General features: G+C 29.3%; 2 protein-coding genes across 3 annotated transcripts in view; one reads left to right on the forward strand and one right to left on the reverse strand.

Moving 5' to 3' along the window:
- LOC105844054 (ETS domain-containing protein Elk-3) overlaps positions 1 to 18,810 on the reverse strand; it is a 31,355-nt gene extending 12,545 nt beyond the window's left edge. Inside the window, exon 1 of one of the 2 annotated variants that reach the window (XM_065814015.1) lies at positions 18,393 to 18,810. In XM_065814015.1, the coding sequence (XP_065670087.1) occupies positions 18,393 to 18,474 (82 nt within the window). In that variant the 5' untranslated portion in view covers positions 18,475 to 18,810. Of the gene's footprint in view, positions 1 to 3,587; positions 3,720 to 18,392 lie in introns of those variants that run through there. The other variant, XM_065814016.1, reaches the window with a different exon arrangement.
- Positions 14,955 to 17,564, forward strand: LOC136088066 (uncharacterized). The gene is made up of 2 exons (XM_065811720.1): positions 14,955 to 15,306; positions 15,776 to 17,564. The coding sequence occupies exons 1-2, from the start codon at positions 15,046 to 15,048 to the stop codon at positions 16,133 to 16,135; spliced, it is 621 nt and encodes a 206-aa protein (XP_065667792.1). The 5' UTR covers positions 14,955 to 15,045; the 3' UTR covers positions 16,136 to 17,564.
- Positions 18,811 to 27,417: the final 8,607 nt, after the last annotated feature.

Here is a 27,417-nt window from a genome sequence, read left to right on the forward strand (position 1 = left end):
AAATTAATGTCGCTGAATGCAATTTGAAAAATGAGCGCAATTGTTACGAATGTGTATATTGTATAAACGTGTATACGAATGCATATTGTATGTAACATGCATGCATACATTTCGTACATAATATGTATACATGTTATGTATAAGTGTTTTTGTATTCCTCTTTAGAAACGCATGTTGCTAAACTTAATAAAAAAGAAAGGATAGAACAGTTATAAGAGTTACTCAAGATGTAACAAGTTACTGGTGGTTACTAAAGAGCAGCAGCTACAGTTACTCTGGATAAAACATGTTACAGGTGATTAATAAACAGAGCAGCTGTTCTTTTACTCAAGATATAAGTGACAAAAAGATGAGATAATTTGTCTCTCATTGTTACAATGTGCCAAAATTAACTATTCGTGATTTAATTAGAATCAAATATAAAACGTCGTCAACGCATCAAGAAAAATGAAAAAAATCACGGAGGTAAATCTTGTTAATCTTTTGAAAATTTTGGAAGAATTTGGTTTGGCTTGAAAAGTGCAAGCGTTTTGGCTTTTGGTGAAAACTATTTGAAGGAATCAAATCAAACTGACTTATTTACAAACAATAAGTCATCTAAATCATGGTATTTTGACTATTTTATGAAATAATGCAAAAACAAAATTCGAATTGGCGACAAAGTGGTAAACACTGACGTTACAGCAACTCGATTAATTTTGGTAATGCGATAAATTTCGAGAATTAGATAAGAAATCGGGGACGCTTAGTTACAAATGCAATATTTAGTTAGGGAATCGCAATGATGTCATTTTTATAGAGCGAATTTTTATTGTTGGGCAATTTATTGTGAGTTAGTTTTTATTAAAAAATTGAGGGCAATTTAAAGCAATTTTTTATCGCTTTTTATCGCATAATCGAATAAAATCGCTTTTCTGTTAACCGACAATGCAGTAACACCAGCGCTTACCCAATAGCATGCAATTTAGAGATGTGTCTATACAATCAAGAATACTTGATAATTGGTTTCAATGTGACAAAAGTTTATCAATTGGTTTCAAAGTGGCAAAAGTTTATCAAAGCGCGATCTATATCAAAAGCGCTTCATATTTTTGATTGCAATGAGTCTGGTGCACAGTTTAATGCTTCGTATTTTCAATTGTCATCATTCCGATGTACAATTAAACCGAGTTAAAGTAAAAATTATTTTTAGAAAAAAAACAAACTGATTTTTTGTAATTTTCTTTCACACCAAGTGAAAAAAAATTAAAAAAGTAACTTTGGCTTTAATATGATGAAAAGTTAGTGAAAGGCGGTACCGAAAATGTTTTTTATAACACTTGAGAATCAGGATGGGTGTTTTTTTTAGTATAATAGTATTTGCTGTTTACAAATAAAATGAATAACAGAAGAGTTTCACGTTGTAAATAATGATAAGTAAAATATTTTAAAAAGCAGACCGAGACTCAGAGATAATATGGATGACTTAGAGCCAAATCAGCCTATACAACGAATATGTGGAAATGAGATAATTTGACGCAGAGTTTAAAAGTCTTTAACAAAAGCCACTAAACCAAAAAAAATTAAAAGTAATTGCAGTTCAGTAGACTTAAAAATTCTAATTACAGTACTTTGGTGTTTGCAAAGAAACACTACATAAATAATTTTTTAATATAAACTAATTTTTTTCAACTTTGTTGTATAGGCTGGTTTGGCGTTTAACCATCCATATAGGAGAGCAAAACCACCTTTTCTTTTTATAGAACTTTTAACTTAAATAAAATATAACCAAAATAAAATATTAGTTAAATCTGATAAAAATATTAAAAGATATGTACAAACTGATAGTCTAAACTACAGATATTAATAATCCAACGAGCACAAGACGTGTTTTAGACGTTTAAAAAACGCATTGTCATGTTTTAATACGTGTTTAAACGTCTTATGCTCATTAGGAAGATGTAAATTTATGTAAATTTACCTAAATTTATGTACATTTTTGTAATTTTTGTAAGCTTATGTACAACTTTAAATATATTTATAGATAAAATAAATAAATTTAATTTAGTTATTTGAAATCTCAAAACAAATGTGGGGTTATATAACATTTGAACGCTTGAGTATTATTAGTTAAAATTTAAAATCTGTAAATGAATGTAAAATTAGTTTAAAATAGCAGTTTATAGAAGTAAAAATTTATTGCTTTGAGGAGGAGATACAAGTTTTAGGGTTTAATTTTCCTCATACTCTAATCACTGTAACATTTTGAAAAGCATTTTCATTTTAGAATGACAATTGATGCAACACTAGTTTCAAGTGTTGACTTTCCCACGTAATCATTTTTATAGCATTCAGACTAAATCACATTAATGAGTGATTTACTTACGTTCTGTGTTTCCTCAAATGACGAAACACAGAATGTAAGTAAAACAGTCAATAATGTGATTTGTCTGTGATATATTTGAACCTGATTTCTCATACAAAACTTTGATGCATACATCTTTTTAATAACCTATCGAAACCAAAATTTTGTGTAAAAAATCAGGTTCAATAATATCACAGACAACTTCTGGAATATTTATGCTGTTTTAAAGAGTCAAAGTTTAATTAATTTCGTCTCTTTGAAATTTACGCTATAATGTTAAACTTTACACTATGAGGGAAAAAAAAACAGTTGGTATTCTTTATCAATGTTGTTTTATGAACAATTTTGAATTAGCCCTGGTATTGCTTCCTTCGTGCCATACAAATTCTTTTTGCTTTGTTGTGTCCTTGTAGTGTATTTTAATACAACATCAACAACATCATCAACAACAACAATAACTACTACTACTACTACTACTACTACTTGAAATAAAAATTTTGTTGATTCAGCAAAGTTTGGTGAACTTTTACACTAATGAAGATGGTTGACTCAATGTAACTCAAGATTGAAAATTTTTAAATATGACGTCATAATATTATTGTTAATCATCTATATACAATAAAATTTGATCGCATTGAAACATTTGTTTAAAACAATAACAAAAGAAAATTTTTGTTTTACTTGTATAATTGTTTGGAATTTTTCTTTTTAAATTTGAAAAAATATTTTATTTAAAAAAAAATTATCTTCGGTGTAAACAATGACTTTGGGATTTTGATTCAGGTGGATTATTTTGATTCCTTGATTAAAACTACTAATAAGAATATTTATTCAAACAAACTTATGTTCAACAAAGTTGGGCTTTTTTTATCGTTTCACTGTATTTATATTTATTAATCTTTATAATATATTTATGAAATTTTTTTAGATTTGTATTTATTTGAATTTGTATTGGTTTGCGGGAATAAACCCTAGTTCTTTGTATATTATTGAAATATTTATTTCAATAAATATGCAGGGAAATAAACATATTAAATAAGCTGAAAACAAAAAACAAACAAAAAAAAAGTTACAGTAAAAAACGAAAAAATGTTATTAATAAATTATAAAAATGATAAAATAATAAAATTAAAATTTATAATACAGTTGATTAAAAATTGATTTATGGGTAATCTCTTATTATCCTCTTACATTTCTATATGCAAATTGTAAAATTTTAAACTTTGAAATAAATTTTACTTACTTTTTGTATTTCTCAGTTTAAAATATAAAGTTTCTTAATAGATAATAATTTACAATCTTCTATTTTTAAAAAGTATAGTCTCAAATTATTAAAAAAAAAAAAAAACTGACATCTGCTTTTGTATGAAGAAAAGGCTTTAACCAGCTGGTAAAATAAATTGAAAATTCTTCGTTAGAAAGTAAATTTATGGTTATTATAGTGCTTTAAACTTTAATTATATAAGAAAAAAAAATCAAAATCTTGCTCAATATAAATCTTTTTAAAATACATTTATAGCCGTTTTAAAATTGAAACTTTCCGTTTAATAGACTATTATATAACGCAGTGTTTTTGAAGCTTTTTTAATTCACGACCCCATTAATGATTGGAAGTATTTTCGCAACTCAAGATAAATATAAAATAAAAATAATAAATATTTTGTGAATATTTATTGATTAGGTAACAATACGCAGATATATAAAATAATTTGTTTAGAAACACAAAAATATAAAGTTAAAAATTAAACAAAAGGTTTTAAAACTGTATTTTTGATAGTTAAAAATTTTATATGATCTATTTTTTATCATTATACTTATAAAATTTATATGACCTATTTTTCATCAAAACTGTATTTTTTGCAGTAACATAAATACAATTACAAATACATAAACTTCAGAGAATATTGAGCAAAATATACAGTTGCTGATATATATTCGAGCCGGGGCATTATGGTCGTCTTATTTCATTCGGATATATACGAGCACACTGATTAAGTATAAAAAAATTAAAGGAACAAATCGTTTTTAATAAAACGGAATGGCTTGTTTTTTATTGCATAACAAATTCAATCTTGGCGTAATATTGGACTCAACCGGATGCAATATCTATTTAACATTTTTTAGCGATGAAGGATATTTTGATTTAATGTTTGTTAAAGCTGAAAAAGTAAGTTCACATAAAAGCTGAAAAAGTAAGCTCACATAAAAGCTTAAAGAGTAAGCTCGTATAAAATCGGAAAAGGTAAGTTCACATAAGTATGCTGTGCTAAATGACAGAAGAAAATGCCATTTTAGAGATTGTGTGAAAATCGCATTTTTGTTTGGTTAAAAATATTTTGATTTCGTCCTTTAATAACAAAAATCTTTAGCCTCTTGATAACCATTTCACTTCTGCATGTAACCATTTCACTTCTGCATGTAACCATCTCACTTCTGCGTGTAACCATCTCACTTCTGCATGTAATAATAAATTTGTATACTGACAACCCCTATCCTTACAAAAATTTGAAAAAAAAACTTCATTAAGAAAGTAAAAGTTGGATTTGTTTCTATTGTTACAATGGATCAAAAAAAGCTTATTTCTTGAGAAAAGTAGTTTATTGATTCAACTGATAAAAGAATTTGTGGACCCTGGATTTAAATTCTCCTTCGCTAGAACTTTTAGAAGCTAAAAGACAAACTTATATTTTTAGCTGAAAAGTAAAGTCCTCAGTAAAACTGTAAAACCGTGAAATAGTTGTCTTCAAATAAAAAAGTTGGAAAGAATGTAACAAGAAAACGACAACTGCCTTGAGCATAACACCAAGTCATAAGTTTAATCCTTCTAAATTCATCTTCAATGAAGTTAGGAAAACACCATTAAATAAAAAAAAATCGTTTTATTCAGAACGCTGTCAAACAATTGTTCCTGGTATTTTTCACCCCTTTTTTTTCTTCTCCTTGTGAGCTCAAAAAAATATCTGTTACTAAACTAATTTCCACTTTTTTGTTTTATATATCGCTGTAAAATGGTATTTTGAGTGGACGACCGTCTAAAAAATCTACAACTTTTCGAAATTTTTTTTATGGCCGTTCGTAATTTTGCTGAATTAATAATAACTCGATGTGTCTTTTTAACAAGTAATTCATTATTTTTAATTCCTTCAAGCTGATTTTCAATTCCGATTCTAAAAGTTCTAAAATAGTTTTATGATCACATGTTTTTTCACAAAAAGCCAGTGTTTGACCTTTCTTATAGAAAATATAAATCGTAGATAGATGAACAGCGTCATGCACGTGATGAGTATGAGTTTCACGTCCAAACATAACATTTGCATCAACAGTTATTCATGCAACAATATGCTTTTCAAAAGTGAATTTGTATTCTTTTAAATACTGAGATTTTTTGAACCTCAAAAAAAGTAGCCCAAAAGTGAAAATAACTGATTCGTTAATGTGGATATTCGCATTGAAATATCGTTTGTTGGCAAGGTTTGGCCGCTCCAGGAAAGTTAGGATACTGTTTAGTTTTTTGCTTATGATTTGAGTTGTTACTATTTATTTTTTTTCCTAACCAAAAAAAAACTAAGTTCATCACTTTTGACGGATTTTGCGAAGGTTATGAAAAACAGATTGTTCTATAAATGAACTTTTCGTTATTCCAGTTACCTTGAAACCATCCTCAAAAACTAATCGACAATTTCATAAGCTGTTGCCTCTTCATAAAATTTCGAATGATAAAATTGGTATTATCAGTATATTTTTTTGAATTCGTTGATTTATTGAAAAAGAAACTGCTGTCTTTAGAGCGCTTACCAGTTAGTTTTGAATGATTTAACTGTTGTAGTATATCCTTAGCAGGTTACCTTGCGCCTAAGAAAAACTTCCATCCTTTTTTTTAACAACCACAAACTTCCGCAAAACTTTGATTGGTCATTATAAAAAAAAGGGTGAAAAAACAAAACTTAAAATCTCTCGAAATAATTGTAGTTAAGTTCAGTAAATATTTTTTGCTATAAGGTTTACAATGACAACGTTTTTTATATGGTTTTTTTTTTTATTATTTTTATTCTTTAAAATATCTATTTAAAAATATGTATCATTAAAATTTCAATACACTAATGTATTTGAATAAACATTACCACTTTTTACGCTATACCAGGGATCGGCACCCGGTGGCTCCAAAGCCGCATACGGCTCTTTTATTCAGGTTGAATAAAATAGTTGTGTAAATAAGATTTGCATGCAAAAATACCAACATTATATTCAAAAACTGCAAAGTTTTGAATGTAATGCTTAAACATAAAATACAATCGGTGTGAAAACTGAATCGTTAGATTAGAAATGGAAATTATTCTAACTACGTTGAACCATGCCGAGGCTAACTTTTTAAACAACACTGTACTTTTACTAAAAATTTATTTACAAGGTTCATCACGTAAAAGACTTGGTAGTAAAATTAGTTAAATATAGTTGTCTTAAAAACAATAAATTTTGTTTATTACTTAATGAAAGGTATTAGAGATGTAGTTCTGTTGTATAAAAATGCCTGTTGGTAATCTAAGGCGGTGTTCTTAAATGTTTCGGTCACTGTACCAATATTGAAACACTTTTTGTTGTCAAATGCTTTCGAATACGTAGAGTATAGCGATGACATTTGGTTAGGAAAATTTTATTTTTCTACGGTAATTAGAGCTCATTTAACAATCTCAATAATATATTGCAAAGAAGATACTGCATATTTGATTTTAGAAAATTTTCTTTTGAAATTCAAAGATTTGTCTTACTTTAGGATGTTAGCAACCAAAATGTTGAAACATCTATTTGCTTCTTCTACTTAAAAAAGCATTGAGAAGCTGGAAGTGTTATTTACATTGAGTATTTTTTTGGCTGCTATCGATAAAATGAAAGATTCTATTGCTAATCCTTTTACAGAGTTCAGAAAAGAAAAAAACTATTTTTTTTTTAAACAATTAAAAAATAGATTCAAGCTAAAAAAAAATTTAAATGACAATGAATTATATTTTTCTATAGCTTGGGATGATTGGGAGTAATCACGTTAGTTATATTCAATTTATTTGTTTATATATCTTTTCCTTAATTTTTTAAAAACTAAAATAAGTTAAGAAAAATAATATTAAAAGTCTTTCATATTTGTATTTGTATTTATTTACTTTTAGATATATTACACTGTAATATAGCGTTATAAATGTCTTGTAATTTAACGAAGTTAGGGGAGAGCGGGGCTAAAAGTCATAAAAGTTAGTTTCCATAGCCGCTATTTTGGAATGTTATGGCTAGATTGATGCTGCGATTTTTTTATATTATATAAATGGTGTTGAAAGATGACTGCTCAGTTGATTTCATGAAATTCGCACAAAAGTTTTTTCTACAAATCCATAAAAATTTCGTGGGTAAGTAACTTTTTAACTTTTTTGTTCAAATGTTCAATACAGTAATAATATGCAATATTTGTGTTTAGTATATTAAGATGTTTATAGTTTTGGAAATTCTAATATTGGTATGCTAGTTATTTTAAGATTTACGGCAAGGATAAAAAGTTATTTAGGTTAAACCTTCCTCTACCCAATGTGGGGCAAGTTGTCCTATTTTAATGGGGGCAAGTTGTCATTTAAAAAAAATTGCCTCCAAACTCTCATATAGTTGTAAAAATCTTAAATAAATGTTAATAATACATACAATACTTACTTTTGCTTTATCAAATTTTGCCTCAAGCTTCAAATGTTGTAGTCTCACCAGAAAAATCCACTTTGGTTCAATTTCGACTACACAGGAGCCTTCAATATCTCAAGTGAAATCAATTTCTGAATGCCCTGTGCTTGCAACTCCAGATAAAGTAAGGCCATTACCAAAGGCACTAGAAAGAAAACCTTCAAAAAGCACACGCAAGAAGAGAACTTCGTCTATATTGACTGGTTCCCCTTTCAAAAATTCTGTGAGATTATCACAGGCACTGCCAAAAAAATGCAAAAGTTCTGCTAAGGGAAAAGGGAAAAGGCAATGCAACAAAAAAACATCCACAAGACTTATCATCATCTGAGGATGAAAACTACTGTATCATTTGCATGGATACTTGGGATAATAGCAGAAATGTTGAAAAATGGATCAAATATTTTGAGTGCTCAAGCTGAGCACATGAAGAATGTACAGCAGGAGGGTCCAGCTACATTTGTCATAGTTGTGACTCTGATGATGATTTTTAATGGTCATTTTCAAAGTGTTTTAGTGTATAAATTATATATGTTATTTTTAATAAAGTATAAATGATTAATATAATACTTGTTTTCTTTTTGAAACTTTTTTTTACCTTTTAGACCTACACTTAAAATATAATTATGACAACTTGCCCCGACGGTGGGGCAAGTTGTCATACCATAGAACCTTCTTTAGAAATGGTGGCATGTTACAATAAAAATCATCGGTCGTGAAGTCCTACTATAACTTTTTGTTTTTGTATTAAGAAAAATTTAAAAAAAAGAAAAAAAAAAGAATTAGAACAAAGAAACTATATTCCTAAAAAGCATTCAAGCAAATACGCATAATCCTGAAGCTTTCCTTTTACACCAGCATATACCTTGAAATTTGTGAATAATTCTTATAAACCATAATTTTTTATATATATAGAAAAAATACATATATAAAATATATATATATATAAAATATTATATATAAAAAATATATATATATATAAAATATTATATTTATAAAAAAAAAAAAAAAAAAAAAAAAGAAGAATTTAAGCAATAACAAGTGGTACAATAAGGACAAACCTCTAACTGTTGGGTAAGTTCTAACTGTGGGGTAAGTTTAACAGTAGCAATCATCAAAACTTCAGAAAAAACTGAGCGTCGTTCATCAGTAGTTTTTGCTTTAATTTGTTCTTAAAGCCATTAATTGTAGCAATTGTTTTAAGTTTATTAGTTAATATTTCATTCCATAATTTTGGCCATCTAGTAGAAATTGAAAAATCCGTCGCCGCAAAATAACTTTTGGGTTGAATATAACTGTTATTTGAAAATCTAGTTAGATATCTATTCTGATTTATTTTGAATAATGGGTAAAATATTTTAGGAGATATATTTTTATCAATTTTGAACATAAATATAAGAATTTGATAGACATTTAATTGATAAACCTTCATTATATTTGAATTAAAAAATAATGCTTGGGATTGTGTATAACAGCCCACATTGGAAATGATTCTGATTGCATGCCTTTGTTTATTAAATAGTTTTCTTATTTTATTTTTATTTCTACTGCAGCAAGCAATGTTGGCATAATTAAGATGGCAATGAATGAACGAGAAATATCAAAGCTTTAAGCAAGTTGGGTTTAAAAAAGGCTTAGCTCTGCATAGCAGACCTATGTTCCTTGAGATTGTATTTTCGAGATAGTGTATGTAATCTCTCACGTCACATTTTCATCAAGAAGCACGCTGAAAAATTTTAAAGCGGCTTTTCTTTTTATGTCCTGATTGGCAATAAAATTTTTGGAAGTTTCAAAGGAACTTTATATCGGTCATGAAAACGATAGAAAAAAGTATTTTGTTTTGATTACATTTAGAGATAATTTGTTTGCATTAAACCATTCAGTAAGATTTAATTGCTCTTTATTTACTGACTTAAACAGAATATTTATATAATTATGTGCATAAAATAAATTTGTGTCATCTGCAAATAAAATTGTATCTAGTTCAGCACAAGCTTTGCTTAAATCATTAACAAAAATGAGAAATAGTAGTGGTCCTAATATAGATCCTTGAGGAGCCCCAAATGTTATGTTCATATTGGTTGTTTTACCTTCATTATGAGAAAGGTATTGTTTTCGATTTGACAAATAGCTTTTAAACCACGCAATATTTATATGTTTAATACCATAGTTTTCTAATTTTGCTAATAAAATGTAATGGTCAACAATGTCAAAAGCCTTAATGAAATCAATAAGTACACCTAATGTATATTTATTTTCATCAAATGGTTTAAAGATATCATGAACAAGATGAACAATAGCCAGATCAGTAGAGTGGCTCTTTTTAAATCCAATTTGCTTACTATAGAGAACATTGTTTATATCTAAAAAGTAATACATACTTTTTTACATAATGTGTTCTAATAACTTAGAAAAGCATGATAGCATGATAGTAAAGAGATAGGCCTGTAATAGGAGACACAAGTCTTATCTCCTGATTTTATTATAGGTATTACCATTGCAACTTTAAGTTTGTCGGAAAAATTCCTTGATTTAAAGAGAGCTTAAATATATGCTAAAGCGGAATTTTTAAATAAGGCATCGATTTAATTACTACATTACTGCTTACATCATCAACTCCATTACCTTTATTTGGTTTAAGCAAGTACATTGCATCAAGCAATTCTGTTTCTGTTAGCATATTATTGTCCATTGTACTATTATTAGAGTTTAGGTATAGTTTGAAGCAAGTTTTATTTTTTTTTATTTTTGATGTTAAACTTGGACCTGTGCTTACAAATGCATTGTTAAACGAATTAGCAATTATTGTGTCTTTAATAATTTCACAGTCATTTATAATTAGTTTTTTTGATAAACGACTAATATTCATATCTTTTTTTACCTATAACCTCTTTATTATGTTCCAAGTTTTTTGTATATCATTTCACGGTTTGTAGATTTGGGGTCCTAATATCAATAAAATACCCTATGAAAATCCTTTTAGTTGGTAATAGTACATGTCTATGGGTGTCCATATTGAGGTGTTTTGAAATCCCTCATTAACATCCAAATGGAAATTTGTATCTCTAAGTATTTATAAACTAAATGATCTAAATTCGGACTTTGTCAGTGCTAATTTCATACAGTAAACATGCTCTGTAAAAAAAATTAATAAAATAAGAAATGTTGCCATCAAATACTTAAGTTTTCTTATTTTTATAACTTTTTTCAAAATTTAATTTATTACGTTGATTCAAAAGCATTTTTGAAAGCTCAAACCTTGTGTCCGTATCCAAAGTTTTTTCCGGAAGAGGCAGTTGTACAAAACAAAGAAAATTGTAAACAAGGTTTTTGTGAATATATTTTTTAAGTTTGAAGATGCCAACGTTTGTAAAGACCCATAAAGAATGAAGAAAATCTGTTTGTGTCATTTGCATGAAAAAAGGTGACGAAGAGCTGACCGAAAACTACAAATCAAAAATCCTTCAACAAATCCAGAAAGATCTCGATTTCAATGATGAGAGAGTGCCTTTGGCAACTTGTATCTCATGCCGCTCAGATTGGAAAGCTTTGTGATGGGAAAACAACCGTTATGCTAAAACTTTACCACTTTGAGACAATTTTAATCAAATCTGAAACTTATTTTTCTAATGTCTGTGAGTGTTTACTCTGCCAAATTGCAAAGCTCAAGGGAAAAAAAGCATCCATTCATCAAATTCCAAGACTCAGAGCCCAAACTCCCACAGCAGGCTCTTCAAAGTGCTGAAAAACGTTGCACAAAGTGCTTGTCAATAATTGGACGTGGGCTTCCTCACAACTGCACTTTAGGAAATCGCCATGAAAATCTTAGGAAAATTGCAGCTGCAGATCTCGTAGGAGCAGAGGAAGTTGCATCAGCAGTTTTAGCTTCTAAAAGTGACTCTCTAAATGGAACCATCAGGCTTAGTCAACCAAATGGAAAGATATTGTCTATGAGTGGAGGTATGCTGTGCTGATTTGATATTGTTAATTTAATTTAAAAAAACGTTTGAACTTGTTAATTAAATATCTTAATAGGGCTAAATAGGGAGAGACAAAATTAAAATAAATTAAAAATGCTCCTTCAATATTCTTAATTGATTCTAATTTAATTTACTTAAAAAATATTCTTATTATATTTTATTCTAAATCAAATTCTCAAATCTTTATCTAGTTTATTCACTTGATTGATTTTGAACTTTCTATTTTTTTTGTTTAGGTCCATCATCAACTCAGCATCTCTTTAAAGAACCTCTTACAACGAAAAATATGGTTCAAATACAGCAGAATGCTAGACTGTTCAACAATGGAATGCGAAAACTTGGCTCAGCCCTGAATCAATTTAGTCCTGTAAGTTTGGTGGAGCCAAGTTTCCCTCTAAAGTTTGCTCAAGCTGGCCAAAAGCTTCATGATCAGTTTATTGACAGCAGCATAACTCGGCAGAAAATAAGGAATCATGTCAGGTGGTTCATTGCCAAAGTCTCAGCAGTCTCAGTGAAGCCTTTAAATTAGCTCAAAAATTAACAGAATCTGCCATTTTGAAGTTGGGAATTGATGGAGGAGACTCCTTTCTGAAAGTAAACTTCATTCACATTGTTTTGGAGGAGGATGAAACGCCACCAAACAGCCCAGTTCAGAAAACTATCAAACTGATGTCTCAACCCTCAACCAAAGCAACAAGTGCAAAGCAACAAATCCTGATAGCACTTGCACAAAACTCTTTAGAAAGCTACCATAATGTGAAGGCTATTTTGAATCTCATTCAAGTTCAAGAAGAATGTCAGAAAGATTCTCTTATCATTTCTTGCAATCTCAAGCTGGCAAACATTTTATGTGTAATACAGTTTCACAGGAGCAAGCATCCATGTTGTTAATGTGATGCCTCATACCAAATCTCCAAAACTGAGGCCACCTGAGAACTTTTGGTGAGATCAGAAGACAACATTCCGAAATCATCAGAGCAGGAGGAGATTTGAGAAAATCAAAGGACTTTAAAATTGTTGTTCACTTGCCAATACTTGATTTTCCAGATGACAAGCTCTTCCTTGAGGCTATCCCACCCACAGAGCTACATTTGCTACTTGGTGTAGTAAATCACTTGATCAAAATCTTTGTGATCTTTGGTCCAAAGCCAAAGAATGGCTCTCATCACTTCACATTCTCATCCAGCCTTTCCATGGTCGTCATTTCAATGGGAATGACTGCATAAAGCTCTTGAGAGGTGTAAGCAAACTCCAACTACTTTCAGAAAAGGAAAATTTTGCTCAAGCTCATGGCTTCATAAAAGCACTTAAACTATTCAAGGATGTTGTGACTTTTTGCTTTGGCCAGAATTTGGATCCTGACTACAAATCCAAGATTGCTCAATTCCAACAAAGCTACATTTAACCGATTTCATTTACCCCTAAAGCGCATGCAGAGTTTTTCCATGTGCTGAGGCACATGGAAAAACACTGCGTGACTTTCATCAAGACGAAAAAATGGGATTGGCCCTCTTCAGTGAGCAGACAACAGAAGCCTTGCACTCGAACTTCAAGGTTCATTGGGATAGGTACAAACCAGATTCTTCCCACCCTGATTATGCCAAGCATTTCCTGAAATGTGTAATTGAGTATAATAGCAAGAAAATCTAAACTCAACTCGAGAAAGATTTTTTACATAATCTATTTCAAAAAAAAAGTTCGAAACATTTGCTTTCCCATGTGTCTTTTCTTGAAGAATATTCTAATCAATTATCAGAAAGAAAATTGTTATTTATCTCGTAAGTGAAGTCTTGTAAAAAATAAATGAATAAAAATAAAAAGTCCCTATTTTTACAGATCTAGACATCATGTTTAATAAAAATTTCACGAAAACAAATATTTTGGTCTTAAAAGCTATCCATAGCGTAAATGAAAGGAACACTTTTGGATAAAAACTTAAATGTCAAATAAGTCCGTTGGATTTTAATGCAGGATTTTGAAATTACTCAAATTGTGCTACAATTAGTATACATAATTACCACCTAAAAGGATTTTCATTGGGTATTTCATTGATATTAGGTCCCCAAATCTACAAACCGTGATACAAAAAATATTTTCGTATTTTAGTAATTGGCTACTATTGTAAAACTTTTTTGAGCGCTTTACAATCGTCACAAAAAAACGACTATAGTTATTATAGTTTGTTTCATTTTTAAAAGTTCTTTTTTTAATGAACTTCTCATACAATCGTTATTGTTTTTTTTTCGAAGATTTCGAAGACATGATTCATAATGATATCATAAGCTTCATAAATATTTTTTGTTTTCAAAACAGATTCCCAGTTTGTTGTCAATAAAAGGCTAATAAATGTCACAAGAGAAGCGTCCTAAATTACTCGTTTTTTAGTTTTTACTTTTTTAGAAAGTTGATTTTTGTGTTATCATAATTTTTGTGCTATCATAAAATTTTTGTGCCATCATAAAATTTTTGTGCTATCATAAAAACCGGAAAATGGTTAGATATGTCTGTAATAAATATTCTAGTTTTAATTTCTATGTTTTTGCAATTATTAATTATAATTTGATCAATTAAAGTAGCAGTATTTTTTGAAATTCGAGTAGGTTTATTTATTGTTGGAATAAATCCATTTTGAAGCATAATATTAAAAAAAGTTCTGACGTCTTTGTTTTTGTTGAATTCAAGCAAATCTTAATTCATATCGCCTACAAAGTAAACGCCTTTGCCATATAATTCTTCGCTTATAATTAAGCTTTTAATTTGTTTGTTAAATGCTTTTTTATTACCAGAAGGCGGTGTGTATATAACGTGTTCAGCTGCGTTCTCTCGCAAGTTTTGTTTACAACTTCAATAGACCAATTTCAAGTGACGTATAAGCAAAATGTAAACAATAAGCGCGCAGATACTGGCAGCCAAAACAAAATTAAAATAGCGGTTTAACTATAGTCAACATTTACTTTTACTTGATAGACATAACTATTTAAAATATTAAAATCAATTATCAATAAGTAAAAAATGAATATTTCAAACCCAATTGAAGTAAATCCAGAAAATTTTAATGAAAGTGTTTGGGAGAAAGACATTACAAAGTTGCCTGACATTACTTGGAGAGACGTTTTAATTTTTCTCATAGACACTCCTAGTGAGTTTACAAAAGAAAATACCAAAGCATATAAATCATTGGAGGCATATAAAACATATTTTTTGTGTGGCCATGTGCAGGATTGTTTTTATGCTCCCAGTATCAACGAAGATTATTGTTTTATAAAAACTAAGGTTATATTTTATTTTTTTATTTATTACTTTGTTTGAGACAACAAGTACAAGGTCCATAGTTGAAATAAACATAATCAGTTATTAATTCTGTCTGCATACACATGTCTACAATAAATTTACTGCATACACAGCTGTATTTTTATATACATATACATATATGTATATGTGGGTTTATATACTATATGTTGGTTTGAAACTAATTTATTGCTCTTAATTTTAGCATATTAGTTGCTCTTAATTTTAGTATATTAGTAGCAAAGCGGTTTTCGTTTACTATCACTGTCAAATAACTTAGTTACGTTATATAGAGTAGGAGAAATTAAATAAACATTTCATTACATCCAACTTTTTTATAATTCAAAAAATAAATCTTAAATTTTGAGAACTACATTTTTGAGTATGGCAAAAATTTGGTTACATAGAAATAACTTTTCATATTTTACTGCAAATAGGTGTTATCTTTATTTAGGTTCTTCCAAGCCAGCAAATCAGCATAAAAAGTTCCATGTATGATGTATGGGTTTGTCTTCACAAAGATGGGCGGGTTAAAAAAAGCAGCTGCACTTGTCCAGTGGGACTAGGTTCAGTTTGCTCACATATCACAGCTCTACTTTTTAAACTTGAGGCTGCTGTGCACCACTGTTTAAATAGAGAAGATGCGTCAACAAGTCAGCTTTGTTCATGGAATGCCTCAAAGCGCAGTGTTAATGCAGCACCATTAAGTGCTATGAATTTTAGCAAAAATAAAAAAAGAGGACAGTTACCCTCAATTAATGAGCTTGTATTAAAAAGAGAAAACAAAAAGTATAAGAGCATCAAGTATGTTTAAATTAAATGGGAATTATTCATATATTGACCCATCATTTTGCATATCAGTCAGCGACTTTAACACCTTACACCAATCCAATCCTAATTCTGTTATATTTACCAGCTTAGATAGTAATAGCCATCATAAATCAAGTGATACTGAGTCAGGTTCTGAAGATGAGATGAATTGTTTACCAGAATCTATAACTAGCTTGTTTGATCCTATTTGCAAAGATCTATCTCAGTTTGAGCTTTTAAAACACTCTAAACAACTTTATGAAGACTTTAGTCAAACTTATTTTGAAAAAAAATACGATCAACTTGCCAAAGTAACATATCAACAAAATCTATCATCAGCTTGGCAGGTACATCAGGCAGGAAGAATTACAGCTTCAATATGTTTTAATGTATTTCACACAAATAAATTTGTTCTCGGTGAATCTCTTATCCAAAAAATCATGCAATATAAAAAAGATTCTTATAGCAAATTTACACAATACGGTAAGAAAAAGGAAAATTGTGCCAAAAATACATTTTATAAGGTCCAGTTAAAGAAGCACAGCAATTTTTCGTTTATTAACTCTGGTTTTTATGTTATGGCTGATATGCCTTTTTTGGAAGCTTCTCCTGATGGAATATTTACCTGTTCTTGTCATGGAAAGGGTGTTTTAGAGATGCCCATATAATTATAAAAATGGTTTTGTTATCTGGCAAATTGATAAAAAATTTCCCTTAATAGTTTTGGTCTAAAATCAAATCACCCTTACTATTTCCAGATGCAATTACAAATGTTCGTTTGCAAAGTTACCTTCGGTGAGTTTTTTATGTGGTCCCCAGTTAAGCAAAACAATTATTTACAGTGTACTGTACAGCGTGATAATGATTTTCTTAAAGTAGTTGTTGATGTTTTGGCTAAATATTTCTTCAATGTTATTTTACCAGAAATTGTTTGCAGAAAAAGAGACGAAGACTTTCAACATAGAAAACAGTGTTGTTTTTGCATGCAACCTGAATTTGGTCTCATGATTTCATGCAGTAATGCAAGTTGTTCCAAAAAATGGTTTCATTACTCATGTGTATATGTTACAAGGAAACCAAGAGGTTCCTGGTTCTGTCCTCAATGCAGGAGTTAATTACTATATTTCTTTATTAAAAGTACCATTTAGTGATAACTAGTATTTATGTTATGGTTATGTATTCATACTATATTTTTATTAGATATAATAATATAACACAATAGAAGAATGTCATATTTAAATAAAATAAGCTATTTATTACAAACAGTATGCACCTTTTGATTCTTAATTACCCACTGCAAAATGCCTAAGGCTTGTAACATATTTGCAAGGTAAACAGCTCTACAACATTATTTGCTGTATGAATCATTAGTTGGGCTCTGTGATGTTAACACAACCCAAAGGTTCCTTAGGCTTTTTTATAGATAAAATAAAACTACCCTTAGTTATATGTAAATATAGTTTATATAAATATTGTTAAGCAAAATGTAAGGAGATTTATCAATAAATTGATAAACACAGAAAGGTGTGGTTCATTAGGTTGTTTTTTTATCTAACTTAGATTTCATACAATTCTGCAAAACATTGTATCACTTTATAACGCCTTTGTATAAATTTAAAAGTTTAAAGTTAAAATTTAAAAATTTAAAGTTAAAACTTCTTCTATTTGCACATCCTACTACACAGCAACTATCAGGCATTTTTAAAAATAACTTACAAACGCATCTAGAGCTGTAATTTTAGGTGAAAAAATAATAAAATGCAAGTTTCCTAAATGTTTATTGCAGAATGTTTATATTTTTTGCCTGCCAGTTTAGCGCGCATGTCCACGGGATTTTGTAAACATTTGAAATTGATCTATTGATAACAATTCAAAATCTTGCGTTACATCAAAATAAGTTTTGCGTAGTTTGAAATTTAAAGAGTTGTGAATAAAAATGCACAATCCTCCATCTGTTTTTTCATAGTCTCTAGTTTGATGAAAAACTTTATTATTATTAAGTTGAAAATAACTTGAGATATCTGAACTACAGTAATAAGGACTTATATTTATTAATCCCTCCTCATCATTATAAAATTTAATATCTATATCTGATTGATTTTTTAATGGTATATATATTGTTTATTAGGAAAAGTTCAAGATTTTTTATGTCAATATTATTAAAAGTGATATTATCAAAATTCTTCCTAAATAATCGATTAGTTTCCATTTTAAAAATATTAATTTAAGTTAAAAATATAAATAAATAAAAAATTAATTACTTTTTCTTTCGAACCACTCACGAACAATTAGTTTATCGTAAGATATTATTGCGAACTTGCCAAGCTCTCGTTCCTTTTTCATTCGCTCTTTTAGATCTTTTCTTATTAATATTGTTTCTGCGCAGTAATCTTCATTAACGTAAACTTTTTTTTCTTTTAATTTTTGGACGTTTTTTAAAATAGCAACTTTATCTTTATAATTTAGAAGTTTTATAACAATTGTTCTAATCTTTTTCGAGTCTCTAATCCCAGTCTTTCTTATGGGCCCGTTCAATTTTTATATTTTTCAATCCAAGTGAATCTTCGAAGAGTTTTTGCACTTTTAATTCCGTCTCAATCCAATTTTCATTTTCACTTTCTTTTAATCCGTCAATTCTCAAGTTATTTCTCTTGAGCGGTCCTCTATTTCCCTGAGTTTACTTTTTATTTTTGTTTCACCTTTTATCTTGTTATTAATTTCTTTTGTTTTTTTCTTCAGTAGTTCTAATTTACCTGAAATAATATCATCGTTTGCGTGAATAAATTTCTGCATTTCATTGAATTCAGTTACCAACAACGCAACGGATTTATTTAATAATTCAAGCTCGTTTGTAATGTTAATTATTTTATTTGAGTTATCAATATAATCTTTATCATTTTTATCAAGTCGTTTAGTAATAGTTTTCATGTTTGCAGCTGTTGAAGCAAATATTTTTTCGTGCTCTTTTAATAGTTTTCTAGTTTCGTTAGGATGTCAAATTTTTGCTTTTCAAGCATTTCATAGAATAATTTTTCGATACAATTTATATCCATAACAAGAATTGTAGGTGGTATGAGTCAGGAAAACATGAAGATGCAAGAGAGTTCCAAAGGTGTGAAGAGTGTGGGAGGGGAGGGGGAAACTAGACAAACAAAAGTTTTTAGAGCATGCAAAGACAGATACAATAAAAGAATGGAACTTTGCTGAATAACGAGTCAATCAAGAATAAGTTTTGGTTGATGGAGCTAGAGATGATAGCTCCTTTGAGCAACAACCATGGTAGTATTTGTAGAAAAGAGAAAGAGGTACAACTTTACAACCATGGGAAAGAGGCTCAAGCTTAGCAGATAAAGTGGATGAAACTACGTTTACAATGTGTTTTTGGACCTTCTCTAGAAGAGAAAGAGCATCATTAGAAAAACCAACCCAAATAGGACAATAGTATTCTTTACAAAGGTGAATAAGAGATTTGTAGAGGTAGATGTTAAGTTAGTAACCAATTGTACCCGACAAGAAAATTTAATGTGAGCCACAGGTGTTATTAAATGATAGCCACACATGTGGTGCGTAGCAAATTTTCTTGTCGGGTATATATCGGCGTCATTGAATAAAGTCACCTTAGATGTAAGGTTGTCAGGAAAATTATATATGTAGATAAGAAATAAAACAGGAACAAGTATTAAACGTTGAGGTATCCCAGAACTTACTTGAAATGAAGAGGAGTGTTGGCCTTCGAGGATGACTTTTAAAAGGGCTCCATCTAATCACGATAAAATCTTTCAGTCACAACAGTTATCAAGCCAGACGTAGAGCAAGAGGATTGAAAACCGTATTCATAGTCTGACAGTAGGTTATTTGACTCAAGATACGATATTAGATAAATTTGTTGAACAAAGACTCAGAGACCTTGCTAATAACAGACAGAAGACTGGTCGAACGATAGCTTGAGGGGTCAGAATGTACTCCAGAGTTTTTAAAAATTAAGAACATAGATGCCATTTTCCGAAAATAGCAGGAAACAAAATATTCAACCAAGCACTTATAGAATAGCTTAGAGAGAATTGAATTAAGTTTTGGAGAACACTTTTGTTGTCTGGACTTCAAGAAGAGTTTAATTTAGATATGACTTTAGCAGCGAAACCTAAATATCTAACAATGGGTTAAAATGTTTAATCGGAATGAAAAGAAGAATATTGCAATTGGATTCAAGAATCGAAGTAGAAAAAAAGTTCTTTGCAAATAGTTCTACTTTATCCTTGGGAGAGGTAGTAAGATAAATCCCATGAATAAGAGATGGAATGTAGGACCTACCTATGTTAAAGACGCTGTTGACGATTTTTCAAATATATAACATAGACATTTTATCGCAACTAGCACACATATATAGAAATTCTATCACAGCTAGCATACATACGTTGGGCAAACTTATTTAAAATATTTCTAACGTCGGCTGATTTTTCTGATGCAAATCTAACGTTGATTCATTGTCATGTGTTTGACAATAATACCAATGAGTAGATTAATAACGCAACTAAAAACAGTACGCACAATTACATTTGTCTAACTTATGTAAAAGCATCACTAAAGTTAACCATGAGCGAGATCTCGTCTCGTTCTCGTTTCTCGTGAGAAATTGGACTTCTCGTGAGAAACGAGAAATAGAAAATTCTCGCGAGAAGTAGAACGAGACTTAAATATTATATTATTTTCCAAATTAAAAATTATTATAATTTGCAAAATGCTTAATAATTTGTTTTTTTAAGTAATTAATATTTTGACTCCGGGATTTTAATAAATCTAATTAAAAATTTATTTTGTTTTTGACAAAAACAAATTAAATTTTTAATTAGATTTTTAATTAGATTTTTTAATTAGATTTTTTAATTAGATTTTTTAATTAGATTTTTTAATTAGATTTTTTAATTAGATTTTTTTTTTAAATCTAATTAAAAAATTTTAATTAGATTTAAAAAAAAATCTAATTAGATTTTAAATATTTTTAATTAGATTTTAAATACAAAAACTTTTTGTATAAAATGGTGCACTTTCGACTTAATTTCATTAGTTTACCAGTGGAATTCAACTTGACACATATTGTTCATATTGAAAAGAAATATTCTTGCCTCATTTCAACGATCAAAAATGTCACCAAGAAAAAACAAAATCTGGAGATATTTTCAAAAAACAAGTGACGGTGCTGAATGCAAGGCAAAAGATGGAAACACAAGCGGACTTTATCGTCACCTCGAAAAAAAACACAGCCAAGATTACGTTGAGTATTCTGAAAAAAACTGACGACTCTCTTCTTCTTCCTCCTAAGACGAAACAATGAACCATGGTCGAAATGCTTGAAACAAAGTCCAAATATGACAAAGACAATTCCATTATAAAACAGTTTGACTATGCAATGCTGGATTTCTTTTGTACTGATCTGGCATCCTTTTCAGCAGTCGAAGGAAGAGGTCTCAAGAAATTGTTGGACATTGCAAACCCTAAACTGAGCCTTCATCACAGAACAACATATTCAAGAAAGCTTTCAATTCGGTCAAGAGAAGTTCAAGCTGGAATGAAGAGCATAATAACGGAGATTACGCCAAATCTAAAAAGTGCTGCATTTACTTCTGACCTTTGGACTTTTAGAGCTCAGGACAGCTACATCTCTTGGACTTTTCATGTTGTTGACGAAAATTGGAGACTACATCACTGGACACCCCATGTCCAACAGTTCCCAGGCAGACACACAAGTATCTTAATTGAAGGAAAGCTGTATTCTTTCTTAGAAGAACTAAATTTGCCTGCTGATTTGCCAATGTAGTGCGTGAAAGACCAGGCAAGAAACATGAAACTTGCAGTCAAATTGTCAAAGCGCCTTGACCAATACTTGTGCAACAATCATATTTTGCAATGTGCAGTTCGAGACTCATTTGGAATGACTGCTGGAGTGGATGAACTCACCAGTCAATAGTTGCAGCTGAGTTGCTTGAATCAGAATCAGACGCTCAAGGAATCAATTTTAGACAGTTACGCCAATCTGTTGACACAAGATGGAATAGTGAACTGGATTGCATGGCTTCTGTCCTACATCTAAAGAGTGCAATTATCAGCTTATGTGCAAATGAAGATATTTTTTCTTCAAAGACCATCAGTGCATCACAGTGGAAATCAATCGAGGGAGCAGTAGAAATTTTGGCACCACTTAAAGAAGCTACAGAAACGTGGTCAGCTGAATCCAACAATTAACACTGTCGCCGATTCTCTTTATTTAATTCATGACAAAATTGATCAATTTATTGAGACGGATGGAAAAAATGGCTACGGTGTCTTGTATGCAAAAAACTTGAAAAGCTGCATTGAGAAAAGATTTCCTCTTTGTCACACTGAAAACTTATTGAGTGCTGCAGCAAACTACTTAAATCCTGCTTTAAAGGCACTTCACTTGAAGCTCTTCAAAAAATTTCAAACAACAAAAGAATGGTTAGCCTCACAGGTTAAGGATAATGTTGAGTGCCAACCTGTTGCCAGAGTCCTTTCAGCAGATTTGTCCCCTAATTTAAAACTGAAGCGCAAGTTAAACTTCAGACTTGAAACACAAGAGCCAACATCTGAACTGAATCCTATTTTGAGCGAAATGTGCCAGTATGAATATCTCCCTGATACCAAAAAGACTTTCCGATTCTTGATTGGTGGAAATTGCATTCAAATACATTGCCAGAACTCTCTTCATTAGCTAGACAAATTTTAGCTATTCCAGCAAGTTCAACTAAATCAAAGAGAGTTTTTAGCTCAGGTGGAAATGTCGTCCGATCATCCACAACTTACACCCAGAAAAAGTAGAACAAATCATCTTAATCAGAGAAAACATTGTCTTGTTGGAAAAGTTTGGCAAAAAAATTCTGAATTAATATTTGAAAAAGTTGTTTACATTTGACAAATGTCATTTGTGTCTATTTGTCAAAACCATGTTTACATTTTTTTTTTTACTTGGATTTTAATAAATTTGTTTTCAAAAATTGTTAAATTTCTCGTCTCGTCTCGTTCTCGGTCTCACGAGAATTACTAACTTCTCGTCTCGGTTTGAAAAAACCTAGTCTCGCTCATGGTTAACTAAAGTTGATTTTTTTTACGATTTAAACTTTGGTTTAACGTATATAACCCAACGGTAATTCCATGTATACGAATCAACGTTGATCCAATGTATACTACCCAACGTTGCGAGTTCAAAATGCCTTAAATATAGTTTACCTTAAATAAAGTTTTTCGTGAGTATTCAAAAACCACAAGAAAAATAAAGAGAAAAAATATATTAGCGTATTAAAAATACATTTAATTTAGGAAGACTGAAAATGCAAAGTTGATTCAGCTAAAAACACAATGCTGAACCAACGTAAAATACAACGTTGCGCTAACTAAAAAATACTTGGTCAAATTAAAACAAGACTTTTTGCCAACATTAGTTATTTATTATATCACACTTCGTGATAATTGTTTTTAAAAAATGAAGAAGTCTTCACTACCAAATAAATCGATGGTTTAAACCACAAAAGACGTGTAAAAATGTTACTATTTGACAATTTGGCGTAAATATTATTAAGAGTAATTAATGACATGCATGCTATTCACTTTTACACAATCTGAGAAAAGAAATATTTATTAATATTTTGTAAATAAAAATGTACTTTTATTCAAGTTCACATTGTTTTTCAGGAAAGTTAAAAACCATTAATTATAATTTGATATTGTATTTATTTTTTTAAATTCAAATATTCAAAAAATTTGATAGTAGGGGAGACCGGGGCTAGTTGCAACAGGGGTAAGTTGCAACAATGCGGTGTAAAGAATGATTTTTGTACATTTTTCCTAAATTTTTCTTAAATAATATAGCTATAACTTTAACACGTCAGCTGTAAAAAACTTACAGTTATTCAATTAAAATTTCAAAAGTTATTGATGTTTTTTTTTTTTCGATATAAAATTCTAAATTTCGTTTTTGAAGTTTTTTTGGGTTTTACTTTAAACTTAGAGGTATATGACCATAATAAAGTTATGGTAAGTTAAAAAAATCTTTTTCAAACACGATAAGTCAAAAGAAAAATTTTTTTTCAATAAAAATAATTATATACAATGATTAGAGTGATAATGATGCCTATGGGGTAAGTTGCATAAAATTGCTTGGGGTAAGTTGAATCATAAATTAGCTGCGGGTTTTGTTGATTTTACGCACTTAACTAGTTTTTTCTAAAATAATGGACGCTTTTTTTATGTAACAGCGCAAACAAGTATAAACGAAAACAAAAATTTTATGATGAAGATAAGTTTAAATAAATTGTAAATGTATATAATATATATAAAGCATATGTATATATATGTATATATATTTATGTATTACATATTATGTATATATACATGTATCTTATATGTATATTATGTTTAATATACATATTGTTTATTTATTTATTGAATAATAACTGTGTACATGTACAATGACAATGTACGGAGCCTAGGTAATCTAGGCTTTAACAGCCAATTTATGTTAAAAATAAGTCTTTAAATTGATTAAGTGTTTTAGAATCTACAATGTTTTGATCTAAATTATTCCAGCTGTTAATGACACGGTTTGTTAAGAAATAGTACCTCTTTGGATTTTTAATTAATTGTCTATGAAACCTCATGTTGTGACCTCTCGTATTTGAAGTTATTAAATCTGGTGGGTATTCCAATGTTAAGTTATCTATTTTTTTTACTATTTTGAAAAGTTGGATTAAGTCATTACGTTCGCGTCTTTTTTCAAGAGTCGTTAATTTAAAGTAGGTTAGTCTACTTTCATAGTTTTTCCCTTGAAGACATTTTGTTCGTGTTGCTTTACGTTGTCTCGATTCAATTTTTTTTTATCTTGTTCTAAGTAAGGACATCACACTGAATTTGTGTAGTCTAGATGCGGTCTTACAAGAGAGGTGTACAATAATTTAGATGCGTTTATGTCTAAGTTTTTAAATGAATGTTTTATTACTCCTAACATTTTATTAGCTTTACCAGACGCATAATTAACTTGACTGGACCATTTTAAGTCGTTTGAAATCATAATTCCTAAATCTTTTTCAATTTTTGTTTCTGGTAATTCAACTCTATTTAGCACTGAATCATACATTGCGTATATATGCCTAGTATTTTTGCTACCTATATGCATGCGTTTACATTTGCTGACATTAAATTTTAATAGCCATAATTGTGACCATGTCATTAATTTGTTTAGATCTGTTTGAGTCTTTTCTATATCAGAAGATGATCTAATTATGTTAATTAGTTTAATATCATCAGCATACATTTTACAGTTCGTTGATAACTCATTCGGTAAGTCGTTTGTATAAACAATAAACATAAACGGACCCAAGACAGACCCTTGCGGTACTCCACTTGTAACTGGAGACCAATTTGAAAATCCGCTGTTGAAGACGACACGTTGCACTCTGTTACTTACGAAATTTTTGCACCATCTAACTGCTTTTTTGTTAAATCCATAACTTTTTAGTTTAAGACACAATCTGTTGTGAGGCACGGAATCGAAAGCTTTTTTCATATCTAGGAAAATGATATCTACTGGTAAATTATCTTCCATTGCTTGAGTTATTAGATCCATAAATTATATAAGGTTTGTATATATATATTTATATATATATATATATATATATATATATATATATATATATATATATATATATATATATATTATATATATATTTATATATATTAGTAGTAGAAAATCACTTAACAAAAATTTTTTTTTTTTTTTTAAGTGATTTTGTACTACTAATATAATTGCTCTGTTCTTTTAAGAACATTAAGCACTCTATTGTGTAGAATACTTTTTAAAGTTGTTTAAATATATATATTTATATATATATATAAATTTATACATAATACACATATAACATATATATATATATATATATATATATATATATATATATATATATATATATATATATATATATATATATATATATATATATATATGTATATATATATGTATGTATATATATATATATATATGTATATATATATATATGTTATATGCGTATTATGTATAAATTTATATATATATAAATTTATATATATATATAAATTTATATATATAAATATATATATATTTAAATATATATATATATATATATATAAATATATATATATATATATATATATATATATATATATATATATATATATATATATATATATACATGCATACATATATGCAAAGATACATTAATCATTCATATATAAATAAATGATGATGTAGGTTAAGTTGTGTAAAATGACTTTAATGTTTTTTTATTTTATTGTTATTTGATTAAACTGTTATTTTGTGCTTAAGTAAAAATTGTAAATGAGAACTTATAAGAGAAAAACTGAAAAAGGACTTTATCCAACAGCAGTGGTAATAGAGGCAGCAAACCATGTTATTGATGGAAAAGAAATATCAATTAGAGCATCAGTAAAAAAGTATGGAATCCGCTACTCAACTCTTTTTCGTTACATAAATAAAGTAAAAAAAGCTATTAATATGGGAATGCCGCTACCTGTTCCTGGTTATAAAAAGTCACGCCAAGTTTTCAATTTAGAACAAGAAAAAGCTATTGCTTCATATATATCAACAGCTTCTGATATTTATTTTCGATTATCACCTTATGAAGCACGAAAACTTGCATTTGAATGTGCTATAAAGTATAACCTTAATTTTCCAAAATCTTGGTTAAAACTTTCAATGGCTGGTCCTGACTGGATGAGAGGGGTTTTAAATCGACATTCAGGATTGTCTATCAGAACTCCAAAAGCAACAAGTCTTGCACGAACAACTATTTTTAATTGTGCTAATGTAGGTGTATTTTTTCAAAAATTATCAGATGTTTTAGATAGAAATCATTTTTCTGCATCTAATATTTACAATGTTGATGAGACTGGTATCACCACTGTGCAAAAACCAAACAAGGTAATTGCTCGTAAAGGTATTAAGCAAGTTGGAGCATTAACATCTCAAGAACGGGGGACACTAGTGACAATGGTGTTAGCTGTAAATGCATGTGGCAATAGTGTGCCTTCAATGTTTCTATTTCCGAGAAAGAAATTTTTTGATCACTTTGTATGTGATGGACCAAATGAATGCATTGGTGCTTCGAATGGGTCAGGGTGGATGAATGAAGAGTGCTTTGTTACTTACTTAAACCACTTTATTCGGCATGTCAAGCTCACAAAAGAAAGTCCTGTGTCTATTACTTTTAGACAACCATCAGT

This window comes from Hydra vulgaris, chromosome 12, assembly GCF_038396675.1.
Source record: "Hydra vulgaris chromosome 12, alternate assembly HydraT2T_AEP".
Classification (NCBI taxonomy): Eukaryota; Metazoa; Cnidaria; class Hydrozoa; order Anthoathecata; family Hydridae; genus Hydra; species Hydra vulgaris.

What these genes read in the sequence shown, in the direction of transcription:
- LOC136088066 (XM_065811720.1), top strand. Translation starts at nt 15,046, where the DNA reads ATGAATATTTCAAACCCAATTGAAGTAAATCCAGAAAATTTTAATGAA. An exon ending in ATTGTTTTATAAAAACTAAG is followed by an intron (nt 15,307 to 15,775) that starts GTTATATTTTAT and finishes ATCTTTATTTAG; the next exon opens with GTTCTTCCAAGCCAGCAAAT.